The sequence below is a fragment of the Gallus gallus genome, chromosome 30 (assembly GCF_016699485.2).
Source record: "Gallus gallus isolate bGalGal1 chromosome 30, bGalGal1.mat.broiler.GRCg7b, whole genome shotgun sequence".
Taxonomy (NCBI): Eukaryota; Metazoa; Chordata; class Aves; order Galliformes; family Phasianidae; genus Gallus; species Gallus gallus.
The window spans coordinates 394,459-421,839 of NC_052561.1; the positions used below are offsets into that span (position 1 = coordinate 394,459).

Below are 27,381 nucleotides of genomic sequence, written 5' to 3' on the forward strand. Positions count from 1 at the left end.
CATTGCCCCCCCCGCCTCCCACTGCCCCCCATACCCCCCCATTGCCCCCCATTACCACCCATTGCTCCCCAACTTCCCACTGCCCCCCCACTGCTCCCATTGCCCCCCCACACCCCCGATTGCCCCCCCCTGCTGTCCCCTCCACACCCTCCACTGCCACCCCACTACCACCCATTGCCCCCACTGCCCCCCCCGCCACCCCCATTACCCCCTCCATTGCCCCCACTGCCCCCCCATGACCCCATTGCCCCCCACTGCCCCCCCCATTACCCCCTCCATCGCCCCCCCCACTGCCCCCCCATGGCCCCATTGCCCCCCATTGCCCCCCCTGCCACCCCCATCACCCCCTCCATCGCCCCCCCATGGCCCCATTGCCCCCCATTGCCCCCACTGCCTCCCCTGCCACCCCCATTACCCCCTCCATCGCCCCCCCCACTGCCCCCCCATCCCCCCATTGCCCCCCCCTCACCTGGTCTGCCCCCGCACCTCACTCAGAGCCCCCACCCCCACAGTGCTGAAGGCTCCGCTGCTGAGGTCCCACGCCACCTTCAGGCTGGTGTGGTGCGGCCGCGGCCTGGGGGGGGCACGGGGGGGGGGGTGGGGGGCATTTTGAGTTGAGGGACACACATTTGGGGGGGGGGTCTGCAATGCTGCAGGGATTTGGAGCGGCTTGGGGGGCACTGTGGGGATTCTGGGGGGGCCTCAGAGGCACTGTAGGGCATTTGGGGGGGGGGCACTGTGGGTATTTGGGGGGGGCACTCGGGGTATTTTGGGTCGTTGGAGGTACTGTGGGTATGTGGGGGGGTGGGGGCATTCTGGGGGGGCCTCAGAGGCACTGTAGGGTATTTGGGGGGGGGTTGCAGGCACTGTGGGTATTGGGGGGGGCACTGTGGGCATTTGGGGGGCACTGTGGGTATTGGGGGGGGTTGGTATTTTGGGGGGGGCACTGAGGGTGTTGGGGGCACTGTGGGGGCACTGTGGGTATTGGGGGGGGTTGGGGGTATTTTGGGGGGGCACTGTGGATATTGGGGGGGCCCTGGAGGGGGGGTCTCACCGCAGCAGCCCCTCCTCGTCGGGCGCAGGGAAGGCGAGCAGCAGCAGCCCGATGTTGATGAGCACCTGGTTGGTGTCGGGGCACACCTGGGTTTGGGGGGGGGGGGGGGGTGTCAAAGTGACGACACCGTGTCCTGGGGGGGGTCCTGGGGGGGTCCCTCTCTCCCTCCCCACATCCCACCCCCCCCACCTCGAGGATGACGACGTCGTAGTCGCTGAAGGAGCAGAACTGCGGCGCCCAGGCGGCGTCGTTGCGGATCACCTCGTTGATGACGTACTCAAAGTCCAGCGTCAGCTGCTCCACCGTCAGGAACTGCCCCTGGGGGGGCGTTGGGGGGCGGTTGGGGGCATTTGGGGGGGATTTGGGGGCGTGGGGGGGCATTTGGGGGATTTTGGGGGATTTTGGGGAGGATTTTGGGGGGGATTGGGGGCATTTTGGGGGCATCTGGGGGCATTTGGTGGGGATTTGGGGGCATTTCAGGAGATTTGGGGGGATTTGGGGGCAGTTGGGGGGAATTGGGGGATTTGGGGGGCAGTTGGGGGATTTGGGGTGCATTTGGGAGAATTTGGGGGGATTTTGAGGCATTTTGGGGAGCTGATTTTGGGGTGAATTGAGGCAGTTTCAGGGCTGGTTTTGGGGTGAATCACAGCGGTTTCAGGGCTGATTTTGGGGTGAATTGGGGCAGTTTTGGGGCTGATTTTGGGGTGAATCGAATCACTTTTGGGGGAGCACACGCACACACATACACACAGGGTGGTGCCCCCCCCCCTACCCTCAGGACCCCCCCCCAAATGCCCCCCCATTCCCACCTGTGCCACCGCCCGCTCCCGCAGTGGCCAAAGGCTGCGGCCCCGCAGGTCGGTGACGACGAAGGGCAGGGAGATCTTATCGTCCTCCGGCTCCGGGGGGGGCACTGTGATATGGGGGGGGGGGTCAGGGGGGGGTCCTGGGGTGGGGGTTTGAGTGGGAGGGGAGTGGGAGGGGCGTTGGGGGGGGGGTTGGAGGCGTTGCAGGAGACAGCGGGGGCACGTGGGGCAGTTTGGAGGCGTTTTGGGGGCATTTGGGGGCCGTGTGGGGACACGTTAGGAGATTTTGGGGGGGCGTTTGGGGCCATTTTGGGGGTATCTGGGGGGTCTGGGACGTTCTGGAGGTGACCGTGGGTCATTTTGGGTCATTTTGAGGCATTCTGAGAGCTTTGGGGAGGGGGTGGGGGGTATTTGGGGTCACTTCAGGAGACGTCGGGGCCGTTTTTAAGGTGTGTGAGGACAATTTGGGGCCATTTGGGGGCGTTTGGAGACGTTTGGGGCATTCTGGGAGACGCTGTAGGCGACTGTGGGCGATTCTGGGGTCGTTCTGAGGCATTTGGGGAGATATTTTTTTGGGGGGGGGGGATTTGGGGTCACTTGGGGGTGTTTCAGGGCCGCTCAGCATTGGGGCCATTGCGGCGGTGGTTGGGGGCGTTCTGTCGCATTCTGGGGGTCTTTGGAGGCATCCGAGGGGCGAAGGGGGGGTCCTCAAGGGGTGCGCCCCCCACCCTGGGTGGGGGTCACTCACCGTCCTGGGGCTCGGCGGGGGTCCCGGGGGGCAGCACGTAGCGCAGCTTGGTGTAGTTGACGTACCCCGGTTCGCCGGGGGGGGGTCCCAGTGCTGGGGGGCTGCGGTCCCCCCGTGGGGAGGGGGGGGGCAGAGGGGGGCAGCGGGGCTGGGGGGCTGCAGCCGGGCCTCCCCCCCCTCCTTCCTCTTCCTCTTCCTCCTCCTCGTCCTCCGCCGGCGCTGCCCCCGTGGCCTCTTTGGCGCGGCGGAAGATGTCGGCCACGAACTCTTTGGCTTTGGCCACTGCCGGGGACGGCCCTGGGGGGCGGCCGGGGCTGGGGGGGGGCTGTGGGGCTGGGGGGGGGCACGGCTCCTCGGGGTGTGCGGAGCTGCAGCCCCCCCGGTGTGAGGAGGAGGAGGAGGAGGAGTGGGAGGAGGAAGGAGGCGATGAGGTGCGGCGATTGTAGAGGATCTGACGGGTGCTGGAGTCACCTGTGGGGGGGGGAGGGGGGGTCACGTTGGCTCAGGGGGGGCTGCGGGGGTCGGGGTAGGCTTGGGGGGCGTCAAGGGGTTCACACTGGGTGGGCTGGAGGGGACTTGGGGGGCTCCAGAGGGGAGGATCAGGGTAGGGGGGGGTCATGGCGGACCAGGAGTGGAGTCACATCAGTTCTGGGGGGGGATCTCAGGGGATCACACTGGGGGGGGGGTCAGGGTGGGTTTGAGGAGGGGTCCCATTGACTCGAGAGGGGGCTTAGAGGATCGCTGTGCCTCTGAGGGGCTCAGGGTGGGTTTGGGGGGGGGGTCACACGGGCTCAGGGGGGCATCAGGATGGGCTCAGAGAGAGCTGGGGGGCACAGGGGGGGGCTGTGGAGGACCTGGGGGGCACAGGGCAGCCACAGGGTGGGCTTGGGATGGGCTTGGGGGACTTGGGGGGCTCAGGGTGGGCTTTGGAGGATTTGGGGGGCTCGGGGGGGCTGTGGAGGATTTTGGAGGCTTGGGGGGGGGCGTGGAGGACTTGGGGGGCTCAGGGTGGAGCCGTGGAGGACTTGGGGGGCTCAGGGTGGGCTCAGGGTGGGCCATGGAGCACTCGGGGGGCTCAGGGGGGGCTGTGAAGGACTCGGGGGGCTCAGGGGGGGCTCAGGGGGGGTGTGAGGGCGGCGTTACCGGCGCTGTGCACGGAGACGGCGCAGGCGACCAGCGAGTAGCTGGTGTTGAGCAGCACCACGCCGTCCTGCTTGAGCTGGAAGGCGGGCTGGAAGGTGGGGAAGGGGTACACGACCTGGAACTTGGTGTGCAGCATGAAGCCGTGGCGCAGGCACTGCGCAGAGTCACCTGCGGGGGGGGCAGCAGCCGGGGTTGGGGGGTGGGGGGGAAATGGGGGACAGGGGGGGCGGGGGGAGAGCGGGGCATACGGGTTGGGGGCAGTGGGTTAGGGGGGAGGGGGTGGGGGGGTACAAGGGGGGAGCTGGGGGGGAGTGTGGGGGATATGGGTTGGGGGAGCAATAGGGTTAGGGGGAGGGGGTTGGGGAGCATGGGGTGGGGGGTGGGGGGTTTAGGGGTGAGGGGGCTGGGGGATAAAGGGGTTTGGGGGGGTACAGAGTTTGGGGGGTGGGGGCACAGAGGTTGGGAGTTACAGGGGCTGGGGGGAGTTGGGGGGACATGGGTTGTGGGCACTGAGGTTGGGGGGCACTGAGTTTAGGGGGGCAATGGGGTTTGGGGGTGGGGGCACAGGGGTCGGGGGGTGCGGGGGCAGAGTTGGAGGGACGCAGGGTTGGGGGGCTTTGGGGGGCAGTTGAAGGGATGGGGGGGTACGGGGGGCACGGAGGGTCGGGGGGGTGTTTGGGGGGGGTCTCACCGTTGGCGGCGCGGCGGCAGGAGGGGCAGCGGCGGGGGGGGGGCACAGCCACGGCACTGACGTAAATATCCCGGTGGTTCTCATCGCTCATCATCATCATGTTGACCAGCAGGCCGTGCGCCGAGCGGGTGCTGTGGGGCGGCGGGGGGGGGAGGTTGGGGGTCACGGGGGGGGGGCCGTGGGGTGAGGGGGGACTGCGGGGGGGGGCGGGGGTCGCTCACTTGAAGCCGAAGACGATGAGCTTGGAGGAGTCGCTGGGCCATTCGCACACCGTCAGGTAGAGGTCGCTGTAGATCTGCTCGTCCTGGAAGAGCCGCACCTGGCGCACCTGGGGGGGGGGGGGGGGAGACGTGTCCGTCTGTCCCTTTGTCTGTCTGTCCCCACGTGTCTGTCTGTCCCCGTGTCTGTGTCCCCCTGTGCCTGTCTGTCCCCGTGTCCGTGTGTCGGTGTCCCTGTGTCTGCCTGTCCCTGTGTGTGTGTCCCCGTGTCTCCGTCCCCATGTCCGTCCCCGTGTCCCCCCGTCCCTGTGTCCCCATGTCCGCCCGTTCCTCCGTCCATCTGTCCTCGTGTCCGCCTGTCCCCGTGCCTGTGTCCCCGTCCCCCCATGTCCGCCTGTTCCCTCGTGTCCATCTGTCCCTGTGTCTGTGTCCCCGCCATGTTCGTGTCCCCCCCTGTCTGTGGGTCCCCCCATACCTGTGTCCCCCCCGTGTCCATCTGTCCCCATATCCGTGTGTCCCCCCCATGTCCGTCTGTCCCCATGTCTGTTTGTCCCCCCATGTCCATCTGTCCCTATGTGTCTGTGTCTCCCCCATGTCCGTGTCCCCCCCCACGTCCACCTATCCCCACGTCCGTGTCCCCCCCCATCCGTGTGTCCCCCCCCCGTGTCCGTGTGTCCTCCCCGTGTCCGTGTGTCCGTACCAGCCGCAGCTTGCCGTGCAGCCGGAACTCCCACCAGTACAGGTGGTAGATGTAGAAGGAGAACTCATCGTCCCCACTGCTGCTGGTGTAGGACAGCACGAAGCGCCCGCACTTGGAGAAGCCCAGGAAGATGTGCCTGGGGGGGGGGGGGTTGGGGGGGTCAGGGGGGGCCCGCGGGGGTCGGGGGGGGGGGCGATGGGGGGGGGTCAGTGTGGGGTTGGAGCCCCCCCTCACCCCGCACACAGGAACTCCTCGTCCACAATGCTCTTCAATGAGATGCACGCCCGGGGGGGCAGCTTGCGGAAGAGGCGGGGGGAGAGCTGCCCGCTGATCTGGGGTTGGGGGGGGAGGGGGGGGGTTGGGGGGTACCGTCAACAATCCCGGCCCACGGGACCCCCCCCGGTGTCACTGTCCTCGTCTGCCCACCTCACAGCCCTCAGTGGAGCCCCCCGGACCCAATGCCCGCTCCCTCCTCCCCCCCAAACTCTTCGGGACCCCCCCCGCTCCTCCCAATCCCCCCCCCGCTTCCCCTCTGCTCCCCCAGAACCACTTCACCCCTCCCGCCCCCCCCCCCCCCCCTTATGGTCCCCCCCCAGAGCCCCCCCATCCCGTCAGCCCGCTACGGGACCCCCCCTCACAGCCCCCCTACGCCCCCCCAACCCCGCAGACGTCTCAGCCCCCCCACCCCCCCGAAGACCCTCACAACACTCCCAGCCCACCCAACCCCTCCCCCTCCCGTTCCCCTCAGACCCCCCCCCAAGGACCGCCAACCCTTCACATCCATCCTCAGCCCCACAGCCCCCCCCACCCTTTAGAGCCCCCTCACATCACCCTCACGACCCCCCCCAAAGCATCCCTCAGCCCCCCCCCCACCCCTCAGAGCTCTCCAGCCCCCACAACGCCCCCCAAAGCCCCTCAGCCCCCCCCCTCCCCCTCACAGCCCCTCAGGACCCCCTCCCGCTCCCCCCCTCACCCCTCGCTGACCCGGACTCGCTCCAGCTGCCTCACGATGTGCTCCCGGCGCCCCCTGGATCCCTGCCCGGCCGAAGTACCGCCCGCCGCCCCCGCAGGGCCCCGCTTCGCCCCGGGCCCGGCGCGCTCCGATTTCGAGCTGGGCGCCATTTTCCCCCCGGCCCCCTCCGCTTCCGGAGCCCGCCGCCGACGGCCCGGCCACGCCGCGCGCTCATTGGTCGCCACCGCAACGCCTGCACCAATCGTTTGGCGGCCTGGCGGAGTGAGGCGGGACGTCGGCTTTCCACTGGTTAAACGAGACTTCAATCCTCTTCGCGCACCGCCCGGGCAAGGCAGCGTGGCCAATGGAAGAGCAGCTCTCCGTCCCGCCTTGGGCGCTGATTGGCCCGCACTCCTGTCCATCTGCACTCGGGCGGTTGCCGTGGGGACGGAAGGGGCGTTGCTATGGCGACGGGGAGCGCTGCGGCCTAGCTGCCGGGCTGCGCCATTTCTGCCTCTTTTTACCCCATTTCTGCCTCTTTTTGCCCCTATTTCTGCCCCTTTTTGCCCCATTTCTGCCCCAGTGCCCCCCAATTCTTTGCCTTCTTCCTTTTTTCACCCCTCTCGGCCCGTTTTCACCCCATTTCTGTCCCACGTTCCCCCTTTTCTATCTCCATTCCCTCCCTTTCAGCCCATTTCCGCCCCCCCGGGCCCACTTCCCCCCCCCCGCCACACTCCACACATTTCTTCTTAAAAACTTTTATCTTTAGTGTTGCAGCACAAAATAAACCCGGTGTTCCCCCCCCAGAGACCCCCCCCAGGGACAGGCACTTCATGGGGAGGGGGGGGGAGAGCTGCTTTGGTGTGAAAAAATGGGAAAATGGGAAAAATGAGGGGGTGGTCCAAAGTGCATAGTGGGGGGGGCAGTGGTCCCACCCCCCCCCATCCATAGGGGGCAGTGGGATCATGGGGGGTCGTAGCAGCGCTGATCCCTTTGGGGGGGGGGGGGGGGGGGCTCTGATTGTCACGGCAGCACCGGGGGGGGGGTGGGGGGGGGGGGAGCCCCTCTGTGGCCCCACATCCCCCCCCCCGGACCCCCCCAACTCCAACAGAATGGGGCGCAGCCTCAGCAGCGGAACTTCTGCAGCTGGAAGTGATGGGGGGGGGGGGGATGAGAATGGAGGTGGTTATGGGGGGGGGGTGGGAAGGGTCCACTGCAACCCCCCCTGAAAACATGGAGAGACCCCCCCAAAACACAGAGCCCCCCAAAACACAGAGCCCCTCCCCCAAACACAGAGCCCCCCCCAAACACAGAGCCCCTCCCACAAACACAGAGCCCCCCCCCAAAAAACAGAGCCCTCCCCGAAACACACAACCCCCCCCATAACACAGAGCCCTTCCCAAAACACACAGCTCCTCCCCCAAAACAGAACCCCCCCAAAAAAGCAGAGCCCCCTCAATACACAGAACCCCCCCCCATAATACAGAGCCCTTCCCAAAACACAGAGCCCCCCCCCAAAAGAGCCCTCTCCCCCCAAAACAGGACCCCCCCCCCAAAATAAAACCTGCAGCCCCCCCACCTCGCTCTCCACCAGGTTCCTTTTGTACAGCGCTTCCTTGGCCGCTTCCTGCCATGGATGGGGGGGGAAATGGGGGCAGTGAGGATGGGGACCCCCCAGCGCTATTGGGGGGGGGTTGAGGGGTCGGGGGGGGTGGGGGGGATCTCACCCGGTGTCCCTCAGTGCCCAAACGCCGCGCGGTGTCGGTGTAGTGCTGGAGGTAGCGCTCCAATTGGGCTGCATAGTCTGTAAGGGGGGGAGGAAGGGGGGGGGGGAGCAGAGAACCCAATGGGGACCCAATGGGGCACAGAGAACCCAACGGGGACCCAATGGGGAGCAGGGAACCCATTGGGACCCAATGGGGCACAGAGAACCCAACGGGGACCCAATGGGGAGCAGGGAACCCAATGGGAATCCAATGGGAACCAAATGGGGCACAGAAAACCCAACAGGGACCCAATGGAGAGCTGGGAACTCAATGGGGACCCAACGGGGACCCAATGGGGAGCAGGGAACCCAATGGAGACCCAATGGGGCACAGAAAACCCAATAGGGACCCAATGGGGAGCTGGGAACTCAATGGGGACCCAATGAAAACCCAATGGGGACCCAATGGGGAGCAGGGAACCCTATGGGACCCAATGAGGCAAAGAGAACCCAATGGGAACCCAATAGGGAGCAGGGAACCCTATGGGGACCCAATGGGGCACAGAGAGCCCAATGGGGAGCAGGGAACCCAATGGGACCCAATGGGGCAAAGAGAACCCAATGGGAACCCAATAGGGAGCAGAGAACCCAATGGGACCCAATGGGGACCCAATGGGGAGCATGGAACCCAACGGGGAGTAGGGAACCCAATGGGAACCCAATAGGGAGCAGGGAACCCAATGGGGACACAATGGGAACCCAACGGGGAGCAGAGAACCCAACGGGGACCCAAAGGAGACCCAAAGGGGCCGCAGTGGGGGGGTCCGGGCGCCCCACCTTGGCGCAGCGCGGGGCCGCAGTGCTGCAGCTGTGAGCGCAGCGCCTGCAATCGCTGCGACAGCTCCCGGTGCTGCTGCTGCAGGGCGGGGGGGGCGGCGCGCTGCGCCTGGCGGAGAGCCTGCAGCTGGGAGCCAAACAGCCCTTCTCAGCCCAGAACTGACCCAAACCGACCCGAAACAGCCCCATCTCGGCCCAAAATGGAGCCAAACCGACCCAAAACTGACCCAAAACAGCCCCGTGTGAGCCCAAAATGGAGCCAAAGTGACCCAAAACAGCCCATCTCAGCCCAGAACTGACCCAAAACAGCCCAATCTGAGCCCAAAATGGAGCCAAACCAACCCAAAACAGCCCCATCTGAGCCCAGAACAGAGCCCAACTGACCCAAAACAGCCCATCTGAGCCCAAAATGACCCCAAAGTGACCCAAAACAGCCCCATCTGAGCCCAGAACAGAGCCCAACTGACCCAAAACAGCCCATCTGAGCCCAAAATGACCCCAAAGTGACCCAAAACAGCCCCATCTGAGCCCAGAACAGAGCCCAACTGACCCAAAACAGCCCATCTGAGCCCAAAATGACCCCAAAGTGACCCAAAACAGCCCCATCTGAGCCCAGAACAGAGCCCAACTGACCCAAAACAGCCCATCTGAGCCCAAAATGACCCCCAAAGTGACCCAAAACAGCCCCATCTGAGCCCAGAACAGAGCCCAACTGACCCAAAACAGCCCATCTGAGCCCAAAATGACCCCAAAGTGACCCAAAACAGCCCCATCTGAGCCCAGAACAGAGCCCAACTGACCCAAAACAGCCCATCTGAGCCCAAAATGACCCCAAAGTGACCCAAAACAGCCCCATCTGAGCCCAGAACAGAGCCCAACTGACCCAAAACAGCCCATCTGAGCCCAAAATGACCCCAAAGTGACCCAAAACAGCCCCATCTGAGCCCAGAACAGAGCCCAACTGACCCAAAACAGCCCATCTGAGCCCAAAATGACCCCAAAGTGACCCAAAACAGCCCCATCTGAGCCCAGAACAGAGCCCAACTGACCCAAAACAGCCCATCTGAGCCCAAAATGACCCCAAAGTGACCCAAAACAGCCCCATCTGAGCCCAGAACAGAGCCCAACTGACCCAAAACAGCCCATCTGAGCCCAAAATGACCCCAAAGTGACCCAAAACAGCCCCATCTGAGCCCAGAACAGAGCCCAACTGACCCAAAACAGCCCATCTGAGCCCAAAATGACCCCAAAGTGACCCAAAACAGCCCCATCTGAGCCCAGAACAGAGCCCAACTGACCCAAAACAGCCCATCTGAGCCCAAAATGACCCCAAAGTGACCCAAAACAGCCCCATCTGAGCCCAGAACAGAGCCCAACTGACCCAAAACAGCCCATCTGAGCCCAAAATGACCCCAAAGTGACCCAAAACAGCCCCATCTGAGCCCAGAACAGAGCCCAACTGACCCAAAACAGCCCATCTGAGCCCAAAATGACCCCAAAGTGACCCAAAACAGCCCCATCTGAGCCCAGAACAGAGCCCAACTGACCCAAAACAGCCCATCTGAGCCCAAAATGACCCCAAAGTGACCCAAAACAGCCCCATCTGAGCCCAGAACAGAGCCCAACTGACCCAAAACAGCCCATCTGAGCCCAAAATGACCCCAAAGTGACCCAAAACAGCCCCATCTGAGCCCAGAACAGAGCCCAACTGACCCAAAACAGCCCATCTGAGCCCAAAATGACCCCAAAGTGACCCAAAACAGCCCCATCTGAGCCCAAAACGGAGGCAAAGTGACCCAAAACAGCGCCATCTGAGCCCACACTGACCCAAAACAGCCGCGTCTGAGCCCAAAAGGAGCCCCCAAACCACACCCCAAACGCCACCTCCTGAGCCCCAATTGGAGCCCCCCCAAAGGCCCCCCCGTGTCCCCCCCCCCTCACCTTCCTCTCCAGCCGCTCGCAGTCGAAGCTCAGCAGGCTGAGGCAGGGCAGCACCGCTCTGATGGGGGGGGAGCATGGGGGGGGCTGCCCCAAATCCCCCTCCATGGGGACAATGGGACCCCCCAGGGCTGCCCCTACTGCCCCTCCAGGGAGACCCCCAATGCTGCCTCAATTCCCCCCCCCATGAAGACCCCCCTTTCTGCCCCAATTCCCCACCCCATAGGGAACAACGGGACCCCCAATGCTGCCCCACTTCCCCACCCCATAGGGGACAATGGGGACCCACAGCACTGCCCCAATTCTCCCCCCATGAAGACCCCCCTTTCTGCCCCACTTCCCCGCCCCATAGGGGACAATGGGACCCCCAATGCTACCCCACTTCCCCACCCCATAGGGAACAATGGGGACCCTCAACGCTGCCCCAATTCCCTGCCCCATAGGGAACAATGGGGACCCCCAGCGCTGCCCCAATTCCCCCCCCACGAAGCCCCCCTTTCTGCCCCAATTCCCCCCCATGGGTCGGACCCCCCCAGGCCCCCCCCCCCCCTCACCTGTTGTTCCCATCCTTCACCGGAGCCGCGGGCGCTTTGGTGACCTATGGGTGCAGCGGGTGGGTGGGTCACCCCCAGGGGCTACGCTGGGGAGGGGGGGGGGCTCATAGGTTGGGGGTTTGGGGGGGCTCATGGCGGGGGGGGCTCTGGGGGGTCTCACGGGGGTGTCGGTGCCCGGCAGGACGACCAGCCAGCGCTCGGTGCGCGTCTCCAACTGCGGGCAGCTCAGCGGCTCCCGGATCCTCACCATCACCTCCAGGCGCCCCCCCGTGGGTCGGCGCCCATCCAGCACCTGTGGGGGGGGGGGGGATGGAACGGCCCCTTCTGACCCCAAAAAGCAGCGGTTTGGGGGGGTTGGGGGGGGTCGGGGGGGTCTGAGGGGGGGTGTGAAGGGGCTTGGGGGGAGTTTGGGGGGGTTGGGGGGGGTTAAGGGGGTTGCGGGGGGTTTGAGAGGGGTTTGGGGGGGGCTGGGGGGGTTGGGGGGGGTTATGAGGGGGTTGTTGGGGGTTTGGGGGGGTTTGGGGGGGTTTGGGGGGTTGTGGGGGGGTTGTTGGGGGGTTGGGGGGGTTTGGGGGGGCTGTGGGGGGCTTGGGGATTGTGGGCGGATTGAGGGGGGTTTGGGGGCTTGTGGGGGGGGGTTGTGGGGGGGTTGTGGGGGTTTGAAGGGGATTGGGGGGGGTTGGGGGGTTGTGGGGTGAATTGTTGGGGGGTTATGGGGGTCAGGGGGGGCTTGGGGGGGCGAGGGGGGCTGTGGGGGGTGTGGGGGGGTTTTGGGGGGGCCGTACCTCCAGCAGCTCCCGCACCTCACAGTGCGTCTCCAACGCCTCCAACTTCAGCTGCGCTGTGCCCACCACGCGGTCGGGCTTAAAGAGCCCCCTGGGACCCACAGAAAGGGGGGGGGGGGGTCAGAATTTGGGGTGTGGGGGGGTCGGAATTTGGGGGGGGTTCCGCCCCACGGCGCCCCCAGCGCTCACCCTTTGTGGGTCACCTCGAATTTGATGCCTCTGCCCTGCAGGAGGCGCCGCAGTCCGCGCTGAGAGCGGTTCAGCTGCAGTTTGAAGCGCTCCCCGAATTCTATGGGGGGAAATCGGGGGGGGGGGGGGTGAGCTCCAAAAGGGCCACCGACCCATAAAGGGGGGCTGAGGACAAAAGGGAGAGGCAACGACCCCAAAAGAAGGGCCAATGGAGCCCAAAGGAAGGGCCACCGACCCCAAAAGGGCCACCAACTGACCCCAAAAACGCCAACAGACCCCAAAAGGGCCACCGACCCCAAGAAGGGCCACCGACCAACCCCATAAGGGCCACCGACCAACCCCATAAGGGCCACCATCCAACCCCATAAGGGCCACCATCCAACCCCATAAGGGCCATCAACCCCAAAAGGGCCACCATCCAACCCCATAAGGGCCACCAACCCCATAAGGGCCACCATCCAACCCCATAAGGGCCATCAACCCCAAAAGGGCCACCAACCAACCCCATAAGGGCCACTGACCCCATAAGGGCCACCATCCAACCCCATAAGGGCCATCAACCCCAAAAGGGCCACCATCCAACCCCATAAGGGCCACCAACCCCATAAGGGCCATCAACCCCAAAAGGGCCACCAACCAACCCCATAAGGGCCACTGACCCCATAAGGGCCACCAACCGCCCCCAACAGAAGTCCCATCATGCCGGACCCACAAAGGAACCACCGGCACTGTGGGACCGTGGGGGTCCCCCCGACCCCAAACCCCCCGACCCCAAACCCCCCACAGCTCCCCCATACCCCCCCATAACCCCACAGCCCCCCCTGACCGGGGCAGTCGCTGTTCTTCACTGCAGCCGTGCGGTCCTTTTGGGGTTCCTCTGCGCTGGGATGGGGGAACTCGAAGCGCACGAAGGCGTCCAAATCGTTGGGGGCGACCCCTAAAAGGGGGGGAACGGCCTCAAAAACCACCGCCCCCCCCCCACAGCCCCCCCAAAGCCCCCCTTTTAGCCCCATTCTCACCGGGGGGGGCCGGCAGGTTGATGCCCTTCAGGATGGACAGCAGCAAATCGCTGCTGCTCAGCTCAGGAAAGGTCCTGGAAGGGGAAAAGGGGGGAGAAAAAGGGGGGGGGGGGGGGGGGGAAGGGGGGACCCCAAAGAGGAGGGGATGAGACCATAAGAAAAGGGTGGACCCCCCAAAAGAAAGTGGTTGACCCCAAAAGGAAAGGGTGGACCCCAAAAGCAGAAGGTGGACCCCATAAGAAAGTGGTGGACCCCAAAGCAGAGGTTGGACCCCAAAAGAAGAGGGTGGACCCCGTAAGAAGAAGGCAGACCCCATAAGAAAAGGCGGAACCCCATAAGCAGACAGAAGACCCCAAAGCAAAGGGAAGACCCCATAAGGGTGGGCCCCATAAGAATGCAGACCCCGTAAGAAAAGGCAGAACCCCGTAAGAAAAAGTTGTGCCCCATAAGCAAAGAAAGGACCCCGTAAGTAGAAGAAGGACCCAATAAGGGAGAATCCCATAAGGAAGAACCCCATAAGGAAGGACCCCATAAGCAGAGAGAGGACCCCAGAGGGGAGGACCCCATAAGGAAGGACCCCATAAGGAAGGACCCCATAAGGGAGGACCCCATAAGCAGAGAGAGGACCCCATAAGGAAGGACCCCATAAGGAAAGACCCCATAAGGAAGGACCCCAAAGCCCCCCTTCCCCCCCTACTTGATGGCGCTGAGGCTGCGCTGCTCATAGCGGCAGTGCGGGGGGGCGCCGCCCGGCGCGTGGCTCAACTGCAGCACCTGAGAGCTGCGGCGGCACTGCTCCGCCCACTGCTCCAACCTGCGGGCCGACACAGCGCCACATAGCGTCCATAGCGTCCATAGCGCCACACAGCGCCACATAGCGTCCATAGCGTCCATAGCGCCACACAGCGCCACATAGCGTCCATAGCGCCCATAGCGCCACATAGCGCCCACAGCGCCACATAGCGCCACACAGCGCCCATAGCGCCACATAGCGCCCACAGCGCCACATAGCGCCCATAGCGCCCACAGCGCCACATAGCGTCCATAGCGCCACATAGCGCCACACAGCGCCACACAGCGCCACATAGCGCCCATAGCGCCCATAGCGCCACACAGCGCCACACAGCGCCCATAGCGCCACATAGCGCCCACAGCGCCACATAGCGCCCATAGCGCCACACAGCGCCCATAGCGCCACATAGCGCCCACAGCGCCACATAGCGCCACACAGCGCCACATAGCGCCCATAGCGCCACACAGCGCCCACAGCGCCACATAGCGCCCATAGCGCCACACAGCGCCCACAGCGCCACATAGCGTCCATAGCGCCACACAGCGCCCATAGCGCCACATAGCGCCCACAGCGCCACACAGCGCCACATAGCGTCCATAGCGCCACATAGCGTCCATAGCGCCACATAGCGCCCACAGCGCCACACAGCGCCACACAGCGCCACACAGCGCCACACAGCGCCCACAGCGCCACCCCACATCACCCCATAGTGCCCCACAGCATCACCCCACAGCGCCCCATAGCACCACACAGCGCCACACAGTGCCACCCCACAGTGCCCCACAGCACCACCCCACAGTGCCCCATAGTGCCCACAGCACCACCCCACATCACCCCATAGTGCCCCACAGCACCACCCCACAGCGCCCCACATCACCACCACACAGCACCCCATGGCGCCCCACAGCACCCCACATAACCACCCCACAGTGCCCCATAGCACCACCCCACAGTGCCCCACATCACCACCCCACAGCGCCCCATATCATCACCCCCCAGCGCCCCATATCATCACCCCCCAGCGCCCCACAGCACCCCCCATCGCCCCCCGCACTCACCTGATGGTCTCTGCGATGTTCCCCAGTTGGGCGAACTGCTGGGAGTACCTCACGCACATCTGGGGAGGATTCCGTGTTCTGTGAGCTTCCAGGACCTTTCCAACCCCACCCTTCTACAACAGCGCTATGACCTTCCGGGACCCTTCCAACCCAACCACTCTGTGGTTGTATAACCTTCAAGGACCTTCCCAACCCAACCCAACCATTCCATGGCCCTATGACCTTCAAGGACCTTTCCAACCCATCCATTCCACAGCTCTATGACCTTCTAGGACTTCCCAACCCAACTCATCCATTCCATACTCCTTTAACCTTTCAGGACCTTCCTAACCAACCCCTTCCATCCCACAGCCCTATGACCTTCCAGGACCTTCCCAACGCAAACCCATCCACGCCATACTCCTCTAACCTTCCAGGACCTTCCCAACCCAACCCATCCATTCCACAGCGCTATAACCTTCCAGGACCTTCCCAACCCATCCATTCCACAGCCCTATGATCTTCAAGGACCCTCCCAACCCAACCCATCCATTCCATGCCCCTTTAACCTTCCAGGACCTTCCCAACCAACCCCATCCATCCCACAGCCCTATGACCTTCCAGGACCTTCCCAACCAACCCCTTCCATCCCACAGCCCTATGACTTTCCAGGACCTTCCCAACCCACCCCATCCATTCCACAGCCCTATGACCTTCCAGGACCTTCCCAACCCACCCCATCCATCCCACAGCCCTATGACCTTCCAGGACCTTCCCAACCCAACCCACCCCAACCCACCCACTCCGCGCTCCTTTCACCTTCCAGGACCTTCCCAACCCCCCCCCACCTCGTGCTGCTGCCGGAGCCGCTCCATCAGCTCTGCACTGCTCCCATTGGCCCCGCGGCGCTGCAGCACAAAATCCTCCTCGCAGTCCGGGGGGGGGGGGACCTGGGGGGGCCAACAGCTCACAGAGCCCATTGCGGGCCCAAAGCCCCCCAAACCCCCCCCTCATCCACCCCTCCCTCCGAAACGGGGATCCAAATCCCCCCCCACAACCCCAAAATGGAACCTGGGGTCCAAACCCCCCCCAAAATGGGGACCCGGGGCCCAAATCCTCCCCCTCCATTCCCCCCCACACCCCGAAATGGGGACCCGGGGCCCAAACCCTCCCCCCCTCCTCACCCCCCCTTTCCCCCCCAAACCCGAAACGGACCCGGGACCCAAACCCCCCCCACACCCCAAAATGGGGACCCGGTGCCCAAATCCCCCTCCTCCATTCCCCCCCCCATCCCAAAATGAAGATCCAGGGCCCAAAGCCCCCATCCCCCCCCCACCCCAAAATGGGGACCCGGGGCCCAAACCCCCCATCCCCCCCACCCCAAAAGGGGGACCCGGGACTCGACCCCCCCCCCCTCCATTCCCCACCCCCCCACCCCAAAAGGAGGACCCGGGACCCAACCCCCCCCATCCCCCCATCCCCCCCCACCCCAAAAGGGGGACCCGGGACCCGACCCCCCCCTCCACACCCCCCCCCCCCCCATCCCCCCCCCCAACCCAAATCGGGGTGGGGGCCGTATGGGCGGCGCCTCACTTTGGCGATGTCGACGGGGAGCCCCCCCCGCGCCGCCTCCATCATGGCCGCCACCCCCCGCGCCCGCCGCAGCTGCAGCCGCGCGCCCTGCAGGTCGTTGTGCTGCTTGGAGCGCAGCGCCGCCCTCAGCAGCTGCGAACGGCGCAGCTCCAGGAACAGCAGCTGCTGCTCCGCTGCGGGACACAGCGCGGAGCTCAACGCGCCCTGCCAGGACCTGCGGGGTCATTGCAACCCAACACAGCCCTGCCAGGACCTGCGGGGTCATTGCAACCCAACACAGCCCTGCCAGGACCTGCGGGGTCATTGCAACCCAACACAGCCCTGCCAGGACCTGCGGGGTCATTGAGACCCAACGCTGCCCTGCCAGGACCTGCGGGGTCATTGCAACCCAACACAGCCCTGCCAGGACCTGCGGGGTCATTGCAACCCAACACAGCCCTGCCAGGACCTGAGGGGTCATTGCAACCCAATGCTGCCCTGCCAGGACCTGCGGGGGTACTGCAACCCAACACTGCCCTGCCAGGACCTGAGGGGTCATTGCAACCCAATGCTGCCCTGCCAGGACCTGCGGGGGTACTGCAACCCAACACTGCCCTGCCAGGACCTGCGGGGTCATTGCAACCCAACACAGCCCTGCCAGGACCTGCGGGGTCATTGCAACCCAACACAGCCCTGCCAGGACCTGCGGGGTCATTGCAACCCAACACAGCCCTGCCAGGACCTGCGGGGTCATTGCAACCCAACACAGCCCTGCCAGGACCTGCGGGGTCATTGCAACCCAACACAGCCCTGCCAGGACCTGCGGGGTCATTGCAACCCAACACAGCCCTGCCAGGACCTGCGGGGTCATTGCAACCCAACACAGCCCTGCCAGGACCTGCGGGGTCATTGCAACCCAACACAGCCCTGCCAGGACCTGCGGGGTCATTGCAACCCAACACAGCCCTGCCAGGACCTGCGGGGTCATTGCAACCCAACACAGCCCTGCCAGGACCTGCGGGGTCATTGAGACCCAACGCTGCCCTGCCAGGACCTGCGGGGTCATTGCAACCCAACACAGCCCTGCCAGGACCTGCGGGGTCATTGCAACCCAACACAGCCCTGCCAGGACCTGCGGGGTCATTGCAACCCAACACAGCCCTGCCAGGACCTGCGGGGTCATTGAGACCCAACGCTGCCCTGCCAGGACCTGCGGGGTCATTGCAACCCAACACAGCCCTGCCAGGACCTGCGGGGTCATTGCAACCCAACACAGCCCTGCCAGGACCTGCGGGGTCATTGCAACCCAACACAGCCCTGCCAGGACCTGCGGGGTCATTGCAACCCAACACAGCCCTGCCAGGACCTGCGGGGTCATTGCGACCCAACACAGCCCTGCCAGGACCTGCGGGGTCATTGCGACCCAACACAGCCCTGCCAGGACCTGCGGGGTCATTGCAACCCAACACAGCCCTGCCAGGACCTGCGGGGTCATTGAGACCCAACGCTGCCCTGCCAGGACCTGAGGGGTCATTGCAACCCAACACAGCCCTGCCAGGACCTGCGGGGGTACTGCAACCCAACACTGCCCTGCCAGGACCTGCGGGGTCATTGCAACCCAACACAGCCCTGCCAGGACCTGCGGGGTCACTGAGACCCAACGCTGCCCTGCCAGGACCTGAGGGGTCATTGCAACCCAACACAGCCCTGCCAGGACCTGCGGGGTCATTGAGACCCAACGCTGCCCTGCCAGGACCTGAGGGGTCATTGCAACCCAACACAGCCCTGCCAGGACCTGCGGGGGTACTGCAACCCAACACTGCCCTGCCAGGACCTGAGGGGTCATTGCAACCCAACACAGCCCTGCCAGGACCTGCGGGGTCATTGAGACCCAACGCTGCCCTGCCAGGACCTGAGGGGTCATTGCAACCCAACACAGCCCTGCCAGGACCTGAGGGGTCATTGCAACCCAACACAGCCCTGCCAGGACCTGCGGGGTCATTGCGACCCAACACAGCCCTGCCAGGACCTGCGGGGTCATTGCAACCCAACACAGCCCTGCCAGGACCTGCGGGGTCATTGAGACCCAACGCTGCCCTGCCAGGACCTGAGGGGTCATTGCAACCCAACACAGCCCTGCCAGGACCTGCGGGGGTACTGCAACCCAACACTGCCCTGCCAGGACCTGCGGGGTCATTGCAACCCAACACAGCCCTGCCAGGACCTGCGGGGTCACTGAGACCCAACGCTGCCCTGCCAGGACCTGAGGGGTCATTGCAACCCAACACAGCCCTGCCAGGACCTGCGGGGTCATTGAGACCCAACGCTGCCCTGCCAGGACCTGAGGGGTCATTGCAACCCAACACAGCCCTGCCAGGACCTGCGGGGGTACTGCAACCCAACACTGCCCTGCCAGGACCTGAGGGGTCATTGCAACCCAACACAGCCCTGCCAGGACCTGCGGGGTCATTGAGACCCAACGCTGCCCTGCCAGGACCTGAGGGGTCATTGCAACCCAACACAGCCCTGCCAGGACCTGCGGGGTCATTGCAACCCAACACAGCCCTGCCAGGACCTGCGGGGGTACTGCAACCCAACACTGCCCTGCCAGGACCTGAGGGGTCATTGCAACCCAATGCTGCCCTGCCAGGACCTGCGGGGGTACTGCAACCCAACACTGCCCTGCCAGGACCTGCGGGGTCATTGCAACCCAACACAGCCCTGCCAGGACCTGCGGGGGCACTGAGACCCAACGCTGCCCTGCCAGGACCTGCGGGGGCACTGCAACTCAACGCTGCCCTACCAGGACCTGCGGGGGCACTGAGACCCGACGCTGCCCTGCCAGGACCTGTGGCACCACTGCAATCCAACGCTGCCCTGCCAGGACCTGTGAGGTCCTTCCATCCCACCACACCCCTTCCAGGACCTGTGAGGTCCTTCCATCCCACTGCAGCCCTTCCAGGACCTGGGAGGTCCTTCCATCCCACTGCAGCCCTTCCAGGACCTGGGAGGTCCTTCCATCCCACTGCAGCCCTTCCAGGACCTGGGAGGTCCTTCCCTCCCCCCACACCCCTTCCAGGACCTGGGAGTTCCCCCCATTACCTTTACTGGCGGCTTTGGGGGCCGTTTTGCCGCTGAGCGCCGCTGGCTGCAATGGGGCAGCTTTGGCCCGGGGGGGGGGCGGCTGCTGGGGGGGTCCCGGGGGGGGGGGGTCCTTTTTGGGGTCCCGTTGGGGGTCCCTTTGGGGGTCCCTTTGGGGGTCCCGCCGGGGGTGCCGCCCCCCCCCCCCTCCCCTCCTCCTCATTGGCTGCGCGGCTCTCCGGGGCTGCAGCGACCGCCGGAGATGGGGGGGCGGGGGGGGGCTGAAAGCCTGCAGAGATAATGGGGGGATATGGGGGGTGTGGGGGGGGATGGGGGGGGAGATGGGGGGGGAATGGGAATCCTATGGGGAAGGGATGGGGGGGGAATGGGGGGTTGGAATCCTATGGGGGAGCAATGGGGGGGTGTGGGGTGGGAACGGGGGGGGAAGGATGGATGGGGGGGGAAATGGGGGGGGTCCTCTGCGGGGGGGGATGGGGGGGATGGGTGGGAATCGAGGGAGGGGATCCTATAGGGGAGGGATGGGGGGGGAAGGGTGGATGGGGCTGTGGGGCTGGGCGCCCCATAGGGCAGGGATGTGGGGGGCTGTGGAGCCAGGTGCACCATAGGGCAGGGATATGTGGGGCTGTGGGTGCGTCATAGGGCAGGGATGTCGGGGGGGGGAATATGGGGTTGGGCGTCCCATGGGGTAGGGATGTGGGGCCGGGTGTCCCATAGGGCAGGGATATGTGGGGCTGTAGGGCTGGGTGCACCATAGGGCAGGGATATGTGGGGCTGTGGGTGCGTCATAGGGCAGGGATGTCGGGGGGGGGGATATGGGGTTGGGCGCCCCATGGGGTAGGGATGTGGGGCCGGGTGTCCCATAGGGCAGGGATATGTGGGGCTGTAGGGCTGGGTGCACCACAGGGCAGGGATATGTGGGGCTGTGGGTGCGTCATAGCACAGGGATGTCAGGGGGAGATATGGGGCCAGGCGCCCCATAGGGCAGGGATATGTGTGGCTGTAGGGCCGGGCGCCCCACAGGGCAGGGATGTGGGGGGGGATATGGGGCCGGGCGCCCCATAGGGCAGGGATATGTGTGGCTGTGGGGCGGTGCGGTACCCGGCGGGACGGGCAGCTCCGACAGATCCACGGCTCTCCCCGCCCGCAGCGCTCGGATGGCGTCCTGGTATTGCTGGGGGGGCGGGGCGCTGAGCACGGCTGCCCCACACATCTGCCCCACACATCTGCCCCACACATCCCAGCCCCAAACACCCCGCCCCACACGTCCTGGCCCCACACGTCCCACCCCACATGTCCCACTGCACACGTCCTGCCCTACACATCCCAGCCCCAAACACCCCACCCCACACATCCCGGCCCCACACATCTCAGCCCCACACATTGCACCCCACACACCCTACCCCACACATCCCAGCCCCACGCATCCTGGCCTCATACATCCCGCCCCACACACCGCACCCCACACACCGCACCCCACACACCCCGCCCCACACACCCCGCCCCACACACCCCGCCCCACACACCCCGCCCCACACATCGCCCCCCACCTTGACGATGCGTTCGTGCATTCTGGCTTTGCGTTCCTCCCCTCTGCTCCGCGCCTGAGCGGCCGCTCTGCAGTACGGCTCCATGCGCTGCTGCAGCGCCTCCAACTGCTCCTCCGCGCCGCCGCCCCCCCCGCGCTCAGCCGTGGGGCGGCTGTGGGGCTCCGAGGCGGCGCCCTCCGGGGGCTGCAGGGGGGCGGGGGGGGCGGGGGGGGGCGGCCGCGCCGCGGGGCGCTGCTCTGCGAAGGGTCGGAGCCCATCAGCTGCCGCTGCACGGAGCGCGGACCCCCAACCCCCCCAGAGAGACCCCCCACCCCCCCCCGGCCAACGCATGGAGCAGCGCCCCCCCCCCCAATGGACACCCCCAACCCCCCATGGAGACCCCCACCTCCCCTCCGGCCATTGCATGGAGCAGTGCCCCCCCGTTCCCACCCCCCCCCCCATGGAGACCCCCATGACCCCCACTGCCCCCCCCCACTCCCCCACGGAGACCCCCATATCCCCCCATGGAGACCCCCACCCCCACACCCCCCCCCACGGAGTCCTCCCTGCCCCCCTGTGCCGCCCCCCCCCCCCCCCATGGGGCCCAACGGTGCTGGGCGGGCTGTGGGTCGCACCGGGGGGGGGCGGCACTCTGCTGGGGGGCACCGACTGTCCCTGCGCTGCTGCAGCCAGGAGGGGATCGATGCTCTGCGGGGGGAACAGACGGGGGGGTTCCATTCAGACCCCCCGGGGTGGGGGCAGCCATCTTAGGTTCGCTTCTGGGACCTTCCAGGACCCTCCCAACCCATTCTGGGACCTTCCAGGACCCTCCCAACCCAACACAACCATTTTATGGTGGTATAACCTTCAAAGGCTCTCCCAACCCAACCAACCATTCCATGCTCCTATGACCTTCAAGGACCTTTCCAACACATTCCATGACCTTCAAAGATCTTCCCAATCCCCTCCGTAGCCTTCCAGGACCTTCCCAACCCGTTTTGTGGCCTTCCAGGACCCTCCCAACCCATTCTGTGACCTTCCAGGACCCTCCCAACCCAACCAAAACCATTCCATGGCTGTATGACCTTCCAGGACCTTCCCAACCCAACCATTCCCTGCTCCTATGACCTTCCAGGACCCTCCCAACCCAACCCAACCATTCCACAGCTCCATGACCTTCCAGGACCTTCCCAACCCAACCATTCCCTGCTCCTATGACCTTCCAGGACCCTCCCAACCCAACCCAACCATTCCACAGCTCCATGACCTTCCAGGACCTTCCCAACCCAACCATTCCCTGCTCCTATGACCTTCCAGGACCCTCCCAACCCAACCCAACCATTCCACAGCTCCATGACCTTCCAGGACCTTCCCAACCCAACCATTCCCTGCTCCTATGACCTTCCAGGACCCTCCCAACCCAACCCAACCATTCCCTGCTCCTATGACCTTCCAGGACCCTCCCAACCCAACCCAACCATTCCACAGCTCCATGACCTTCCAGGACCTTCCCAGCCCAACCCATTCCCCCCAACGAAGCACCCCCAGCCCCACTGAACCCCACAGCCACCCCCACCCACCCCATAAGGCGACCCCGACCCCCATTTCTGTGGGGTTTTTCCCCCCAAAGCCCCCCCCGGACGCCCCACCTTTGCCACCCGGTAGAGCTCCGCCGCCGCCTCCACGTCCCCGCGCCGTTTGGCGCTCAGCGCCGCCATCTTGTAGTCGCGTTGCCGGTCCCGAAGCAGCGCCGCGGTGCCGCCGGGGGGGTCCGGGGGGGGCACGGCACAATGGGGCTCCCCCCACCCCATTGGGGGGTGGGGAGAATGGGGTCCGTCCGCCGTGGGGGCGGGATGTGGGGCGGGGGGGGTGGAGGCGGGGGGTTGGGGGGCGGGAGGGGTGGAGGGGGGGGGTTGAGGTGGAGGGGGGGTGGAGGGGGGGGGTTGGGGGGCGGTGACCCCCATGGCCACCGGGGGGGGGATGTCGGCCTCGGGGATCGCCTTCCCCTTCTGGACGGAGCTCAGCATCGATTCCAGGGTCTGGGGGGGAAATAAGGGCGGAAATGAGGAAAATGAGGGAGGGGGCGCCGAACTTCCGGGTACCTGAAAGGACCTGGAGCTGCCAGGGGGAAACGGGGGGGGGGGGGGCGGGGGGAGGAAAAGGGGGGGAAGGGGGGAGAAGGGGAAGAGGGGGAAGGAGGGGAAGGGGGGGAAGAGGGGGAAGAGGGGAAGGAGGGGAAGGAGGGGAAGGAGGGGAAGGAGGGGGAAGGAGGGGGAAGGAGGGGGAAGGAGGGGGAAGGAGGGGGAAGGAGGGGGAAGGAGGGGAAGGAGGGCGATGAACGGGAAGTGGAGGAGAAGGAAACAGAGGAAGTAAAAAAACATAAAGAGAATGAGGAAAAGGAAGAAGAAAAAGAAAAGAAAGAAAGGAAGGGAGAAAGGAGAAAAAGGAAGAGAAGGCACAAAGAAAAAGAAAGGAAAGACGAGACAAGAAGAGAGGAAAGGGAATAAGGGAGGAAAAAGGAAGTGGGGGAAGTGGAGAAAGAAGCAGAAGAAGTAGAAGAGAATGAGGAGGAAATGGAGAATGAGAATGGGGAGAAGGAGGAAGAGGAAGGGGAAGCAGAGGAGGAAGAAGCGGGGGAGAAGAGAAGGAAGAAAACAGGACGGAAGGGGGAGGGGAAGAAAAAGAGGAAATGGAAGAGGATGAAGAAGAGGAACTGAAGGAGGACTCAGAGTAGGAAGTGGAGAATGAGGAGGAGGAAGGGGAGGGGAAGCGGGGGAGGAAGCCGGGGAGAAGGAAGAGGAGGAAGAAGAAGTGGAGGAGAATGAAGAGGAGGAAATGGACAGTGAGGAGGAGGAAGATGAGGGGGAAGGAAAGAGGGGGACGAAGAGGAGAGAGGGGGAGGAGGAAGAAGGAGAGGAAAAGGGGGAGAGGGATGGGGAGGAGAGGGAGGAAGAAGAGAGGGAGGAAGAAGGGGGGGAGGAAGGCTCCGTGCTCACCTTGAGGCCCCTCTCGTAGCGCCGTGCCCGCAGGCCGTCCCCCCCCCTCCTGGCGTTGCCGAGCGCCACGCGGTACATCTGGGCCCGCTCCGCCAGCAGCGCCCGCAGGTCAGTGGGCGCCGGGGGGTGCTGAGGGCCCCGGGGGGGGTCTTTGTGCCCCTGTGGGGTGGGAGGCGCCGCATGTGGGGCTGCCCCACAGCGGCACTGCAGGCGCTGCTGTAGGGGGTGATGGAATGGGGGGGGAGTGGAGGTAGCCATGCTGGGTGTGGTTCTGTGACCTTCAAGGACCTTCCCAACCCAACCCAACCATTCCATGGTCCTCTAACCTTCAAGGACCCTCCCAACCATTCCTTGATCCTATGACCTTCAAGGACCCTCCCAACCCAACCCAATCATTCCATTCCATGGTCCTCTAACCTTCCAGGACCCTCCCAACCCATTCCATGGTCCTATGACCCTCCAGGACCCTCCCAACCCGTTCCATGGCCCTATGACCTTCCAGGACCCCCCCAACCCTCCCAGCCCCATACCTGCGTGGGGGGGTCCGGGCTCTCTGAGCCCCCACCTCCATCCCCGAGCACCTCCTGCAGCTCCACCTGCAAACGAGGGCGGCTCGTTAACCATTCCTCAGCCCTACAGCCCCGTTTTGGGGTGGGCTGACCCCAAAAGGAGCCGCAGACGCCCTCAGTTCCCACCATCAGCTCCTCCTCGCCCTCCGGGTCTTCATCATCGCCCTCCTCCTCCTCCTCCTCGCCCGGGTCCCGCATGCACAGCGCAGCCATCCTCTCTATGGCCTCCATGGGCACCACCGCTGCGGGGGAAGCTGCAAAATTGGGTCATTTCGGGGTCATTTTGGGGTCGTTTTCACCTCATCGCAGAATATCCCAAATCAGAAGGACCCCACAAAGACCCCCCCGGTCTGATTTGGACAACGTGAGGAGGGGTTGAGAGACCCCCGGGGCAGAAAACACCATCCCATGAGGGATCCACGTATATGGGGTCCTATGGGGGGCCTACGGGGTCCTAAGGAGGTCTATGGGTTCCCATGGGGTCCTCTGGGGTCTTATGGGGTACCGTGGGGACCTACGGGGCCCAATGGGGGTCCTACAGGGTGCAATGGAGTCCCATGGGGACACATGGGGTCCTAAGGGGGTCACGTGAGGGTCCTATGGGGTCCCATTTGGGCCCTATGAGGTTCCATTGAGGTCCTGTAGGATCCTATGGGGGAATTACGGGGTCCCACAAAGTCCTATGAGGTTCTATGGGGTCCTATGGGGACCAATGAAGTTCTATGGGGTCCTATCAGGACCTATGGGGTTCCATGGGAGTCCTATGGGGGACTTATGGGGTCCCATGAAGTCCTATGAGGTCCTATGGGGTCCTGTGGGGTCCTATGGGGCCTGATGAAGTCCTATGAAGTCCTACGGGGTGCCATGAAGTCCTACAAGGTTCTGTGGGGTCCTACGGGGCCCCACTGCGTCCCATGGGGTCCCCCACTCACCGCCCCCTTCGGGTTTCCCCACCAACGCCAGCAGTTCGGCCTCCAATTCGGCGCTGTTGGGTTCGGCGTCGGTGCCCACCGGCAGCCGCAGCTGTGGGGTGAAGGAGACCCACAGCCTATGGGGCACCGTGTGGGGCATCATATGGGGTATCACACGGGGTATCATATGGGACGCAGTATGGGTCACTGCGTGGGTGACTGTGTGGGGCATCATATGGGGTACCCTGTGGGGCACTGTATGGGGTATCACATGGGGTATCGTACGGGACACCGCATGGGGCACTGTATGAGGCATTATATGGGGCACTGTATGGGGCAGCGCATGGGGCACTGTATGGGGCACCGCATGGGGCACTGTGTGGGGCACCGGCACTGCCACAGCCGTAGGGAGACCAAAGGGGGGGGGGGCAACAGCTGCAACGGGAACAGCCAGCACCGCCGGAGCCCAATGGGACAACCGGAACCGAACGGGAACAACTGGAGCCCAATGGGAACAACCAGAAGCTGATGGGCCCAACCAGCACCCCATGGGCACAACGGGACCTCAATGGGCCCAACGGGACCCCAATGGGCCCAACCAGCACCCCACAGACCCAACAGGATCCCAACGGGCCCAACCAGCACCCCATGGGCCCAGCGGGTCCGGCAGCACCGTGGCCGCCCCCCTCACCTGGGCGGCAGCTCTGCGCCCCGCGGGCCGCCCGGCTCTGCTCATGGCTGCTCCTGTGGGGCAGTGCGGTGTCAGCGCCCCCCCCGCCCCAAAATGGTTCCCTGGGGGGTTTCTGCCCCACAGATTCCTCCCCCCGAGACCCCCAGCTGCTCCCAGAAGGCCCCATTGAGTTTCCCGATGGATTCGATCCTCCCCAACCCCCCCAAAGGACCCCCACAGCGCCCCTCCCCACCCCCAGAGAGCCTCAGTGCACCCCCAATGGATTCAGCCCCCCTCCAACCCCCCCCCCCAATGGACTGAGTCCCCCCCCAACAGCCCCCAAAGCCCCCCCCGAAGCCCCCCAACAGACTCAGCCCCCTCCCAACAGCCCCCCAATGGACTCAGCCCCAACGGACTCCCCCCAAAGCCCCCCCCAAAGACTCCCAGTGGACTTCCCCCTCCCCCCCCCCCTCCCGACAGCCCTCAGAGCCCCTCAGCCCCCCCCCCAAAGGACGTACCCCTCCCCCACCCCCCCGTGTACACCACGCCCCCCCCCCGCCCCGCACTGCCCCCCCACAGAGCCCACGACGCTCCCCTCAACCCCCTCCCCCACGGCTTTAACCCCGCCCAGAACCACCCCAGGACCCCCCCCGAGCCGTCCCCACCGCCCCCGGTGGATTTAACCCCCCCGGCACCGCTCCGTGCCCCCCCCCCGCCCCGCTCCGTCCATTACGCACCGCTTCCTCCTTCCGGGCTGTCAACACCTCCGCGCTTTACGGCTCCGCTGTCGCAAAAACGCCGCCACCCCACTCCGCTTTACGGCTCAGCGGGGACAGCAGCTCCCAGCATCCCCCGCGCGGCTCCGC

General features: G+C 65.1%; 2 protein-coding genes across 5 annotated transcripts; both read right to left on the reverse strand.

Annotated features, from left to right (window-relative positions):
* Positions 1–464: 464 nt before the first annotated feature.
* On the reverse strand, positions 465–6,498 carry DCAF15 (DDB1 and CUL4 associated factor 15). Its single transcript, XM_040653942.2, has 11 exons — positions 6,345–6,498; positions 5,595–5,692; positions 5,361–5,496; positions 4,664–4,770; positions 4,443–4,573; positions 3,752–3,919; positions 2,609–3,079; positions 1,864–1,967; positions 1,244–1,372; positions 1,055–1,140; positions 465–574 (listed from the first exon to the last, which is right to left on the reverse strand). Exons 1-11 carry the CDS (start codon positions 6,480–6,482, stop codon positions 466–468), a joined length of 1,677 nt encoding a protein of 558 aa, XP_040509876.1. The 5' UTR covers positions 6,483–6,498; the 3' UTR covers position 465.
* A 556-nt stretch (positions 6,499–7,054) lies between these two features.
* Positions 7,055–27,285, reverse strand: LOC101748080 (coiled-coil and C2 domain-containing protein 1A-like). 4 transcript variants are annotated; one of them, XM_040653940.2, is made up of 25 exons: positions 27,253–27,285; positions 26,537–26,589; positions 25,867–25,957; positions 25,061–25,188; positions 24,896–24,961; positions 24,366–24,581; positions 23,019–23,408; positions 22,005–22,077; positions 21,391–21,626; positions 20,942–21,014; positions 16,763–16,935; positions 16,018–16,119; positions 15,191–15,249; positions 14,037–14,153; positions 13,340–13,413; positions 13,147–13,257; positions 12,321–12,420; positions 12,132–12,222; positions 11,507–11,638; positions 11,347–11,390; positions 10,796–10,853; positions 8,855–8,981; positions 8,040–8,116; positions 7,892–7,939; positions 7,055–7,458 (listed from the first exon to the last, which is right to left on the reverse strand). In XM_040653940.2, exons 2-25 carry the CDS (start codon positions 26,579–26,581, stop codon positions 7,438–7,440), a joined length of 2,652 nt encoding a protein of 883 aa, XP_040509874.1. In that variant the 5' UTR covers positions 26,582–26,589; positions 27,253–27,285; the 3' UTR covers positions 7,055–7,437. The 4 variants fall into 4 exon arrangements, with proteins under 4 accessions (XP_040509874.1, XP_040509873.1, XP_040509872.1 ...); XM_040653939.1 differs by lacking the exons at positions 25,867–25,957; positions 27,253–27,285 and having other exon boundaries at positions 10,796–10,832; positions 26,537–26,777; XM_040653938.1 differs by lacking the exons at positions 25,867–25,957; positions 27,253–27,285 and having other exon boundaries at positions 26,537–26,775.
* Between the last annotated feature and the right edge of the window lie 96 nt (positions 27,286–27,381).